This window comes from Gobio gobio, assembly GCF_949357685.1.
Source record: "Gobio gobio genome assembly, chromosome: 5".
Taxonomy (NCBI): domain Eukaryota; kingdom Metazoa; phylum Chordata; class Actinopteri; order Cypriniformes; family Gobionidae; genus Gobio; species Gobio gobio.
Genome location: NC_137101.1, coordinates 6,616,418 through 6,629,548, shown reverse-complemented (window position 1 = coordinate 6,629,548; position 13,131 = coordinate 6,616,418). Strand labels below are relative to the sequence as shown.

Below are 13,131 nucleotides of genomic sequence, written 5' to 3'. Positions count from 1 at the left end.
CTGTCCTTGTGTGAAGTGTTTTATATTTAAGCATCTCGAACCTTTTCAGTTTGACAGAATTTTCTACTTCAAAGTGCCACGGGAAGTGTAACTTCACTGAACATTTTCTTCTATTGAAATGCAATTTTCAAATTCCCACTTTTAATGATGTCCTCATGCTCTTAATGATTTATGTAATCTCCTTGGATATCAGAAAGCCAGGTTTTTCCTAAATTAGAACAGAACACATTTTACACAGAGAAAACTAGCTTGGCCCATAATTCATGAAGGTCTAGACTTTAAAGCTCCAGATTCTTGTTTGCACTTGCTCTTATAAAGATGTACCAGTTGTTGTACTTGTGGCATTTGTTAAAACTATAATTACAGGTAATCATGCTTATAGGACAATGTACAGTATCTCTCAAGTACCTTAAACATAGCAGTCTAGAAACTACTGTATAATAACTTCATGTTGTTACTACAATAAAGTGTGATTAATTCTTGTATGGCTGGTCATGAGTATTTTAAAAGCTTTCTAATTTATGTTGGTTCAACATACCTTTTAAAGTTCATTAGTGTTTATTTGCTATTCACTAGTATTAAAGAGGAAGAGATTATCGGTTCACATGCCGAGATCACGTCACATTTAAGAGCGCCAAAACTGTATTTATAGTTTGAATTTTGTAATAAAATTGACAAAATTTCGAAGGCTGAGACTTTGTTTCACATCATAGTAACCTGCTCTGTCTTGTCTGTCAGTGTCCTCTTCTCTTTTCGCTGCATCAGAAAATGGACGTGTGATGCATGAGAACAGTTTGTGTGAATCTCGTGCTGAAAGTGTGACAATTGGCCGTCCTGCTTCAAGTTGTGATGATCTGAGCTATTCTGAGAAGGCCTGAAGCCTGCGGTCTTTTGCTTCATTTTTAATAGCCTATATGTTCATAGCATTATGATCGCTGTTGATAAGGAGCTTAATATGATGGCTATCCACTAATAGACTACCTCCTTTTTTAATTCACTTTTTATTGGTGGAAACATTTTCTCATCGGCGTCTTGATTAGAGGAACAGACGGGACACAAACAGCATATTTAGCTGAAATCTGTTCTGCTTCCAGTTTCTCTCAGTATCTCAGGGAAGAAAGAATCTGCCAGATATTTAGTCCTGAATTTCCCATGTTTCGTTCTGTAATAACCAACCTTTAAAAGTAAGATACGCAAAGAAATAAAATGTTAATGTTTATTTTACGACTGCGTTTTAAACACTGAATAAACTGAGAATTATTGAGAGTTTCTACACTGGATCTCACAAGACGTTTTTTTGTTCTGACTGAAAGGGGAAGTGGTGAAATCTCTAATAGCAGTAAAGACCTCTATCCAGAGTAAAAGTGTCACAGTCGAGGCTCTTCCTCTCGTCTCTGGTGAGTCTTTTACACACAACACTAAAACTTCTGTCGTTTTGAGATTTTCAGTGTTTTGAGGTTGTAAACTTGTTTAAGATGAAACTGTTTTTAATCTTTCTAAAAATAATGTAAGATATTTCAGTGATTTGATTTAGTAGCCTGTATTTTTTTCTCATGACATGTATTATCTCACTCGAAATATCGAAATAACGAATATCGAAATAACAAATTTACACTGACAGCTAAAGATTCATACACAAGTTAAAAAGGGAAATTACTGTTAAACGTTTATACACTCACAAAGATTAAAATGTGTTTTTTAACAGCGATTTAATAGAAGAACAATTTGTCAGTGAACATTTCTTAAAATAAACATTTATTCTTAATATAAACATCATTTTAATAATCTAAAGAACTTTTCACTGTAAAGAATCTTTTGTGGAAAGGAAAGAGTCCATGGATGTTAAAAATTCTTCATGGATCATCAATGCCAATGAAGAGGCTTTACTTTAAGAGTGTGTATGATTGTGTTTGTGTTTTCTGTTGTAAGGTGGAGTGAATGAACATGATGGAAATATCGCTGACGTTCCTCCTCACTGGATGTCTGATACAAGGTCTCATTCTTATAGATTATATTCTGAAAGCATTTTCATGTGACCTCTGTAAGATTAAAGAGCAATAAGCCCTGCATTTATTCTGCATGTAAACTCTGTGTGATCAGTTCCTCTTGTGTGTGTGTGTTTTAGGAGTTTTTTGTGTTTTTAATATCAATCTGCCGGTGACAGTAGAAGCTCTACAAGGATCCTGTGTTTTCATACCCTGCACATTTGATATTGATCAAGGATATGAATATGATCTCACTGATAGTGCAAAGAGAAAATGGTTTAAAGACGGAGACCCTGACACTCTAGTGTTTGACTCCAGTCGCCCCGACACTGGACCGTTAAGAGGAGAAATATTCGGCAGTCCTAGAGAGAAAAACTGCACCACACGCTTTGATAATGTCCGTCAGAGTCATAAAGGATCATATTACTTCAGAATTGAAGCCAGCGGTACATTGCAATATAGCTACACTAAACTTGAATATAAAGTTAAAATTGCTGTCAGAGGTGAGTGTCATATTGTTCATGTTCTTCTATCTTAATGTAAGTGTGGCGTGACCATTTGTTATTATTCCTCTGCTGAATTAATATTCTGTAACGTGATTGTGTGAAGCTTCCGGTGTCATTCACTTACAGTTATTTAACTGTTCAAAATAGTCTGTTAAGCTGCTTTATAATGCAAACTGATCATTTTCACATTATTTTAATTTATTATCGTAATCATGTATGTCTGTTCTCATAAACGAACACTGCCGCAAAAACTATAGTTTGCACCAAGCGGCAATCTCCCGCAGTTTCTCTTGAAGCCAATACGGAAGTGACTTAAACTGTAATTTGACTAGTAATCGACTGGCCGCTATAGAATCTCATTGAGCCTCATGTTAAAATGCCCAACTTACAGCAGAAAAAAACATGTTTATAGTCTGGTACAAATTGTGGTTTTGGTCTATAGGGCTAATTTTGCCCTTCATGACAACTGTGAGGAGGGTGCATTTTTTTATAACTCATTCGTTTACATTATATAAAGCCTTAAAGTTCTGCATAATTGAGGGCGTGGCCACTTTGAGTGACAGGTGGATTGGCGTTTGTCTGCTGTCTGTTAGTCATCACGTCACCTCAGCTCCGCCCACGTCCCGCCTCTTTGCCCATTTTCTATTATCCGGGAGTGATGCGCGATGACGACTTTACACTTCAAATCTGCTCTTCAGAATCCTATGGGTGACGTCACGGACAATACGTCCATATTTTTTTTACAGTCTATGGTTTGCACAGATTAGTTGACTTATCCACTAGTCAACTTTAAAGGGTTAGTTCACCCAAAAATGAAAATTAGCCCATGATTTACTCACCCTCAAGTCATCCTAGGTGTATATGACATTCTTCTTTCAGACGAATACAATCTGAGTTATATGAAAAAATGGCCTGGCTCTTCCAAGCTTTATAATGGCAGTGACTGACGAGTCATTTTTGAAGTCTCTCGAAATGCTTACGTCAGACGAGCGTAACTGGTGTGCAATGTCATCTGATGTAGCGTAAGCATTCTGAACTGTGAGAGACGAGGGCGCAACACAAGTTGAATATGGAAGGCGATTCGCCGGAAGCTAGATCATTTACTTTATAAAGTTTTAAATATGGATATTTTTCTTACACAAACGCATCGCTTTGCTTCAGAAGGCCATTATTAACCCCCGGAGCCGTGTGGAGCAGTTATATGATGGATAGATGCAGTTTTATGATGGATAGATGCACTTTTATGGACTTCAAAAATGACCCAACAGTTACTGCCATTATAAAGCTTGGAAGAGCCAGGACTTTTTTAATATAACTCAGATTGTATTCGTCTGAAAGAAGAATGTCATATACACCTAGGATGACTTTAGGGTGAATGAGTAAATACTTGAGAGTAAATCATGGGATAATTTTCATTGTTGGGTGAACTAACCCTTTAATGCTCTACGATGACGCTTTAAGCTTGATGTCGACTAGTCTCTGGCCTATAGAGGGCGCAACAGGATAAGCATTTCCTGACACGCACGCTTCGTTTCCAACAGCTAAAATGACAAATACACACTCAGAGAGCTCTCCACAAGACATGTTTGATTATGCCATCTGGATGCTCAAAATTGATTGGGAGAATGCACGTTTTAAACAGCTTATTGTACAGGCAAGTTAATCACCGTTCTGAACGAATGCAGTGCTGCATTGTAACACACAATAATCATAATCATATGATAATCATAATCATGTGATAATCATCACAAATACACATCACTAACTCCATTTCTGTAAATCAGTGGTGGGCTGTCAGGGCCATCAGGGCCTTCTCTGCTGGCCCTGTCAAAATGAAAAATATATACATTTTTTCATAATTAAATTAATGTGTGTCTGAACGTGTCTAAATTCAATTACTCTCTATTTCAGTACGTTACAATTATATTTCCAGAAAGAATGTGGTTATTTTTTGTGAGGCTGAGCTGTATTTTCATCATCTAAACGCATCACAGCTCCGTGGACCAGCACTAGTAGAATAGCTAGCCTTCAGTTGAAGCTGCCATTTTCCATTGCATCATAACTTTGACTGACGTGGGTCACCAGTCAATCAAATTTTGATGTGTAGTGATAGAACGCCCCAGAGGCCCAGCGATGTGTCGGCGCTACCCCCCACTGTTGTCATCAGCTGTTTGAACTTGTCACGGGTTGTGAGTGATCTATAAGTGAAATAAGCTATGGCCGCTGCAGATGACGGGCTGCGCGAGCTTCATGTGCATCCTGATGTCAAGCCGGTAACGTTAGCTGACAAGCTGTATTTTTTCTGTGTTTCTTTTGATGGTCTTTTTAGTCTGTGTTTTTGTTCGTTTGTTTAAGAGTATTTGTGCCAGTGAGTTGATTTTGATTCATTTCACCAGTTGTCTAAACAGTGACATGTGAGTGCAGTGGTATCAATAAATAGTTAAATTGCCTTTTTGTCTCGCATGTCCTTTTATGTTGCTTGCCCCCTTCCCAACGAGCACTTTGAAAGCGGGGTTCGCAATAGTAGTGCATACAGTGCATGATTGTATATTGTATGTATCGGTGTGTGTGGTGTTGTTATGGCAGCGGCGTGGGGTGTGTTGATTGTTAGTGAAGGCCCTGACTGAAACACCACGGTACGCTACTGCTACAAATCCATTTAATGAATGAATGACTCTCTCTACACGTTGCTCTGGTCTTCGTCAACAGCCACTTGCACCACCTGCTGGTGAGGTCGACTAATGCTGCGTTCACACCAAACGCGAATTGAGCGTCAAAATCGCGTCTACCGCGTCTAGTTTCACGCGCGTACATTTTGAATGCATTCGCGCGTCAGCAGAGAATTGGACGCGCGTAGAAATCGAGCGCTGGAAGCGAAATTGACGCGCGTTCAAGGCACTCCAGGAGAAATATGTCATAAAACACCACTCTGCCTCTTTTCATTTTCATTAAACATATATATTAAGCATTAATAGCCACACAAATGTGGTCCAGGCAACTCCTACATTATCTTCACTGCATGTATGTTTAAATATCCTTAAAATATAAAGTTATGAAACTTCTCTTTGCCCTCAGTCAAAACGATTTGGCAGACAACAAATTATAGATTCATGAGAGCAAAGCTCGGCCGTTAGATCTACACAAAACGAACCACTACAGGACATCAGAGCCAGCGGCAGACGCCAGAAGGACTGGCCGAGGAAAGGCTGCCTTCGCCGGGGTTAATGAGCGCTGAGTGTCCGGTGATCGCCTGGATCTCACAACTCCAAAAACACAAGATTATTTTTTTTAAATAGGCGCTCTCTTTATAAATAAACCACAGATTTGAGCTTTAAACAACTACATTCCCACCTGAAAACGTCTTAAAACTACATTTTGTGACACAATAGTACTGTTTTTAATTTATGCAGGGTTTCTCATACACGTCACTTTACCACGTGACAGCAGCGAGCAGGCTCCTGATTGGTTAACGCGGCGCGAATTGACGCCAAAGTTCAAATTTTTCAACTCGGGCGTCAGACGCGAATTCGCTTCAAACGCGTGAATGCACAAAAGCACCATTCGCGTGTAACGCGCGTATCGCGCAAGACGCTCAATTCGCGTCCAATTCGCGCCATTCGCGCGAACTGGACGCGCAAATGAAGCGGATTCGCGTCCTTCGCGCCGCGCGTAACGCGCCTTCCGCGCCGCGGGACCTCCAGACGCGCGTCAACGCGCCTTTCCATTGACTTAACATTGAAATCACTCGCGCCTGACGCTCAATTCGCGTCTGGTGTGAACGCAGCATTACAGCAGATGGAGATTATGCTCGGTAATCTACTGCTATTCCTGCCGTTCCCTAGCCTAGAAATCTAGACGCACCCTAGCGGCAGAAAATGTATTTTGCCGCGAGTGTAGTCTAGCAACTCTCAGTAGACCTGAGAGCTGGAAAAACCAAACTCTGGTCAGGCCAATCACAGCGTGTGTAGAGTTGGTGGGCGGGCTTAACATAATGACGGCAGAGTTGCGGAGGTTCTGTGTGCTACTCGTAAACAAAGCTGACGAACAGCTGCCTTTTGAATCGGCTTTGGCCGCGACTCTGGAAGACTTGGAGTTAAACTTTTTTTTGAGAAAAGAACAAAGAACGGCACTGAAGTCATTCTTAAGAAAAGAAGATATGTTCGAAGTTTTGCCTACCGGATACGGCGAAAGTCTATCAACTAACGTTAGCTCGGCTTCACCTTCTTCTTCTCTGGTTGGTTGTGGTGCTATCCAATTGCATGCAGAGGGAGTTTGAAAGACAACCGTTTATCCCGCCCCTCGGATTGAGCCCTGCCATTGGTGAGTTTCCAGACCCAACATCTTGATGTAGGTCTTGCTTGTCAGGCTAATAATAATAATAATCATCACAGATACGTATCGCTTGCTCCATTTCTGTAAATCCATTTAATGAATGAATGACTCTCTCTACACGTTGCTCTGGTCTTCGTCAACAGCCGCTTGCACCACCTGCTGGTGAGGTCGACTAACAGCAGATGGAGATTATGCTCGGTAATCTACTGCTATTCCTGCCGTTCCCGGATGTGAACTGTTGAATTTTCTCTCGAATTTGAACCACTGAATTTGAGGAAGCGAATTTGTAAAGCGAAATAAAATGGACCGACAATTGCCTGTCGAATATTATAGGTTGTACTTTTAAACAAAATTAATATTTTGGAAGTGAAATCTGAGAGATGAATATGGATTATTTAATTTTTTTAAATATACAATCATGTTGAATTTCAGCCCATAAAAATGCAAGCCCTAGAAATACAATGCATTAAAATACAAGCATGTTTTTCAAGTAGTGCAATTCAACAAGCTTTATTGTTTAAAAAACATTTGCCATTATTTTCCTGTCATACCATAGCTGTGCACAAGAAAACCTGCGTGCGTGTCTCACCTCAAGGTTCAGGCTTATTTGTTAATTAATTACATCATCAGCGACTAGTCGACTCGACTTTCATCACACAAATGTCGACTTTAAATGGTAACTAAACCCTAAACCAACTTTTTTTAGTTAATGATCTGTAATACTGGGGCTTTATTAATGCTGTTCATTGATTCGAGTAAATGTTTTGACATTTGGGTATAAAGTGTTTTAATTCTATAAAATATGGTGTAAAACCGCCAAAGTGCTGCCCTCTTAAGGTTGAACGGTGGCTACTGCAGTTGAATTTTCCTATTGGACGTTGTGGTACATCGTGACGTAGGATGGTACCTCCAATGGCTCACTATCCGCGCCCCTAGCACGAGCTCACCACGCCCTCAGAAATGTTTCCCCCAATCACAGGATGAGAACGGCTTCACTCCAGTATGAACAGTCATGTTACATGAAGTAAACATTATGAATGAAACTCTCTTGACACTTGCTTTAACATTGTATTGAAGAAAATACGGTTAAATAATGCAGTTGTCAGTACACGTCAGGCTTTTCTTGCGATATTATTGCTGCCCGTCATGTGTACAGATAATTTTCATACATGAGACGCGCTTTCAAACCCTGACACGCAAGTGGTTGCCGCGGACGCAGATAGATTAGGTCAGTTCTCTTGCGCGGCTGCTTCACTAGCATCGTCGGCATCGGGAGTTAACGCAGTTTGAGCAGCGGCTCGCATTGAAAAGGCTCTGGGTCTGTGTCTACAGACAATCCACCCTCCTCCACTTCAGGTGAAGGTAGGAGAATGACCGCTCTGTTGCAAAGCTGGCATCACTCCAGTCATTCTCCATCTTTGCGACTCGCGAGTCTGACAGCTGTCAATCAATCCGTCACTGCGGGTCTCAGGTGCACGCCCTCCGCTCAGCCCCGCCCTCGGTTCGTCCCCTCTGTGTCCGCCGGGCTCTGCCCACTTTTTCAGCATTTTTTGAAAATTGCCAGTGGGTGGAGTTAAGCTCTGAGCAGGGGTTTAGTTACCCTTTAAAAAAATCTGAAGTCGTTCAATCCCATAGTTCAAACACAAAATTCTAAACATGGCATGACATAAACTGGTGCATTAGGTCTATAGCGGCTTATGAATCAGAAGTCTCACACATTCACAGAAATTAGCTTACACCTGCGATGCAAAATGAGTTGGATAGTGTGACTGGACATAAATGAAAAATAAATCTACTACTGTACAATATATGATGATCCATATGATCCTGTAATGTTTGACTGTGTGTGTTGTAGATTCTCCACCCAAACCCACAGTGAGTCTGTTGAAGGATCAGCAGGAAGTGAAAAAGGTGATGGAGGGAAGCTCTGTGAATCTGCGCTGCTCGACTAAGATCTTCTGTCCCTTTAGTCCAGCTGTTCTCACATGGAGATCGTCTCCTGAACACCTCCTCAGCGAGAACGTCACACAACAGCAGCGTCAGGAGCAAACTGAGCTCATCTCTGATCTGATCTTCACTGTAACTCACCGTCATCATTTAGCCACTTTCACCTGCACTGCAACACACCAGCAGCAGATCACAAAACAAGAGTCCCATAAGCTACGTGTTCAGTGTAAGACAGGGATTATTTCAATCAATGCTGTCTGATCATCTAGAATTAGTGCTGTGAAATTTAACATAATCGCTTGAATGTTTTTCTCCTCCATTAGATGCTCCTAAAAACACATCTGCGCATGTCAGTCCATCTGGTTTTGTTCTGGAGGGCGGTTCAGTGACTCTGAGCTGCAGCAGTGATGCAAACCCACCGGTGCTCAACTACACCTGGTACAGAGACACTGAAGATCCCCTGAAACCAGAGCAGACCGGACAGAACCTGACCATCAACAACACCGACCCGACACACAGCGGACGATACGTCTGTACAGCTCAGAACAAACACGGCGCTCAGAACGCATCAGTGCTGCTGGACGTCCAGTGTGAGTATCAGGAGTCTGTTCTCATTTACTCACAATCATTAGTACATCAGACTGGAGATATTAGACTATATATAACCTTCATTGTTACTTTAATTACAAAGATTTAAAGTCACTTGCTTTGCACATAGCATTATCAACGTTACTATAAATTACCTAATTTTAACAGTTTGTTCATCCTTTACTAGGCTTGTAAATGCACAGAAGACAACATGAACTAAATGCAAATATAATAAACATGACTTTATTAATCTGTAATTTGACAGCTCAGAACGCATCAGTGCAGCTGGACGTCCAGTGTGAGTATCAGGAGTCTGTTCTCATTTACTATCAGACTGAAAAGCTTTTTTTGTTTAAACCCATAAACTATAAAATTAAATTAAAAAATGATATGAAGTATTATGTGAAAATAATATTCATGTATTTATAATTTTCATGTAAGAAATAATTTTTAAAGCCAGCATGACCAACACACCATGACATAAATACTGTGAATTTAATACAGTAACTGCATACAAATGTGCTGAAATGCACTCAGAATACCTTAGCAAACACATAATACTGCTCTAGATTACATTTGGATGCAATGAAAGTGCATTATTTATGGTCAAACAATAAACATGGACTGACATGAAGAAGGTGCAATTTCACCATTAAAGCAGATGTGATGTATACTTTTTCACACAGTCACAATATGACTTTCAGCACTGAATAGACACGACTATGAGGAGCTGCTGTCTGATCATCTAGCATTAGTGCTGTAAATCATAATGTAATCGCTTGATTGGTTTTCTCCTCATATAGATCATGAACATCTGTGTCTGTAAATGCGTCTGGTTTTGTTCTGGAGGGCGGTTCAGTGACTCTGAGCTGCAGCAGTGATGCAAACCCACCGGTGCTCAACTACACCTGGTACAGAGACACTGAAGATCCCCTGAAACCAGAGCAGACCGGACAGAACCTGACCATCAACAACACCGACCACAGCTCAGACCCACAATCATTAGTATACTGGAGTATTTACACCACAATCTATATTTATGGTGAAAATGTTTGATGGAGAATTATTTTTTAAAGAGTGGTAATGGAAGTGTTATAATAGATATGGTAATTTTTATGATTAATATATTAGTTTTGCTTAAAATAATTTGCTTGCTAACATAAAAATGCTCTTCATTTAATAATAAGTCTTGACTTTAGTGATTAATATGAGAATACTGTTGCATCTGTAGCCATTTTAACACGTCTCAGTTTGTAAAAAAAGAAGTGACACGTTTGCAGTGTTACAGTTACGATGGAATCGGCCCAGTAGAAGTTAACCAAGTGAGCATCTCGTAATGCTGACTCTACACACACAGATGCAAGAGTGTAGATTTGGTTGAAGTGTGAAGCATTTGATGTTTTTTGTTACTGTGATAACTTGATTACAACCTACACATGCAAAGTCAATTACAGCAATTACTTACTAATTATCATAATTCATTGTTTGCATGTCTGTCCTTGTGTGAAGTGTTTTATATTTAAGCATCTCGAACCTTTTCAGTTTGACAGAATTTTCTACTTCAAAGTGCCACGGGAAGTGTAACTTCACTGAACATTTTCTTCTATTGAAATGCAATTTTCAAATTCTTTTAATGATGTCCTCATGCTCTTAATGATTTATGTAATCTCCTTGGATATCAGGAAGCCAGGTTTTTCCTAAATTAGAACAGAACACATTTTACACAGAGAAAACTAGCCTGGTCCAGAATTCATGAAGGTCCAGACTTTAAAGCTCCAGATTCTTGTTTGCACTTGCTCTTATAAAGATGTACCAGTTGTTGTACTTGTGGCATTTGTTAAAACTATAATTACAGGTAATCATGCTTATAGGACAATGTACAGTATCTCTCAAGTACCTTAAAGGTGCCGTTTTTCGTGTTTTTTTGAAGCTTTGATTGTGTTTACAGTGTGCAATATAACATGTGTTCATGTTTCGCGTGTAAAAAAACACAGTATTTTTCACACAATTTACTTATCTGTATACTGCTGTTTTCACTGTCCTCAAAACGGCTTGAAAGATTTCCCTGTTCTATGAAGTCCCTCCTTCAGAAACACGTAACGAGTTCTGATTGTGCCAGCGGTTCCCGTGTTGTGATTCGACAGCAGCTTAGCGCACGCAGAGCGCACGTTACCGGAAAGGTCACGCCTCTCACCATAACGGGGATGCATGCGCTCAATGATCTCTAAGTACAGCGTCCCTGGGAAAGCCAAACAAAGGTGACTTGACTCCGGGATGAAAATAACAGCGTCTCGACGACATGGCGACAAACAAACTATACGAACGCAACCGAACGCAACACTTCCTATTCTCCACGCGGGAGCAGCAAGACCACGCCCCCTTTTTCGCGTGTTCTTGTGGGCGGAGGTTAGTCGACATACTGCTCTACTGACGTAATTAAAGCAGGAAATACCAGGATGTAGTCCTAACCGGCCGTTCGCTGTAGGCTTTGAAAGGGAACTTCTGTTAAATAAAATATCTCGCTTGGCATTGAACTTTGAGCTTTATAATTTTACAGGTATTATAAATGCTCTAACAGCAACATTACACACTAACTAAAGTTTGAAAAATGGGATCACGAAGAACAGGACCTTTAAACATAGCAGTCTAGAAACTACTGTATAATAACTTCATGTTGTTACTACAATAAAGTGTGATAAATTCTTGTATGGCTGGTCATGAGAATTTTAAAAGCTTTCTAATGTTGGTTCAACATACCTTTTAAAGTTCATTCATGTTTATTTGCTATTCACAAGTAAAGAGGAAGAGATTGTCGGTTCACGTGCCGCGATCGGTCACTTCACATTTAAAAGCGCCAAAACTGTATTTATAGTTTGAATTTCATAATAAAATTGACAATTTCGAAGGCTGAGACTTTGTTTCACATCATAGTAACCTGCTCTGTCTTGTCTGTCAGTGTCCTCTTCTCTTTTCACTGCGTGAGAAAATGGACGTGTGATGCATGAGAACAGCATCACTCGCGGTGGCGTGACAGTTGGCCGCCCTGCTTCAAGTTGTGATGATCTGAGAAGGCCTGAAGCCTTTTGCTTCATATTTAATATGATCACAATAGCATTATGATCGCTGTTGATAAGGAGCTTAATATGATGGCTATCCACTAATTGTCAGGATCCTGCCCTGACAGTCTTGTCTGTTTTGTCCTTGTTTAGTGTTTCTTTGTTTGTCTTGTGCTTGAGCACATGGCTGTGTCTTTGTTTGTGTGTTCCTCTCGTCCTGCCTCCTTGTTTCCCTTTACCACGCCCCCTTGTTTAGTCATTGTCTAGTCCTTGTTTCACTAATTGTGCTCACCTGATCCTCATGTGCTCTGGTCCCTTTATATTGTGCTACTTTCCCTCATGTCCTTGCTGGTTCGTTGCGTTTGTGTGCATTCGTTGTCTGGCTTATCTTCTCCTTGTGATTGCTGTTACTCTTGCCATAGTTATAGTTATTAGCTTTGTTTTCCCCTAGCCTTACTTTTTGGTTTTCTCTAGCTTTGGTTTTGTTTTCTCTCTAGTTTAGTGATCTTATTTTTCTTTCTCTAGTTTCCTGCATAGTTGCTGTTTGGTTTTTTACTTTTCTTTGATTCTAGTTCCAGTCTTTCATTTCTAGTATTTATCTAGCTCCTCTTGTTTGTTATAGTTTATTATAGTTTATTATATCTCTTTTGTTTTCCTTTTTAGATTTCTGATACTTAGTTGCAGTTTCCCTATTCTTAGGTTTTATTTTTCGCTCTT

The 13,131-nt window shown here is 40.1% G+C and overlaps 1 protein-coding gene across 2 annotated transcripts; it reads left to right on the top strand.

The window, feature by feature from the left end:
- Positions 1 to 1,355: 1,355 nt before the first annotated feature.
- On the top strand, positions 1,356 to 12,267 carry LOC307126759 (sialic acid-binding Ig-like lectin 14). 2 transcript variants are annotated; one of them, XM_079817446.1, is made up of 7 exons: positions 1,356 to 1,397; positions 1,930 to 1,993; positions 2,126 to 2,488; positions 8,679 to 8,996; positions 9,094 to 9,360; positions 9,624 to 9,656; positions 10,162 to 12,267. In XM_079817446.1, exons 2-7 carry the CDS (start codon positions 1,939 to 1,941, stop codon positions 10,182 to 10,184), a joined length of 1,059 nt encoding a protein of 352 aa, XP_079673572.1. In that variant the 5' UTR covers positions 1,356 to 1,397; positions 1,930 to 1,938; the 3' UTR covers positions 10,185 to 12,267. The 2 variants fall into 2 exon arrangements, with proteins under 2 accessions (XP_079673572.1, XP_079673573.1); XM_079817447.1 differs by lacking the exon at positions 9,624 to 9,656 and having other exon boundaries at positions 9,094 to 9,174; positions 10,237 to 12,266.
- Positions 12,268 to 13,131: the final 864 nt, after the last annotated feature.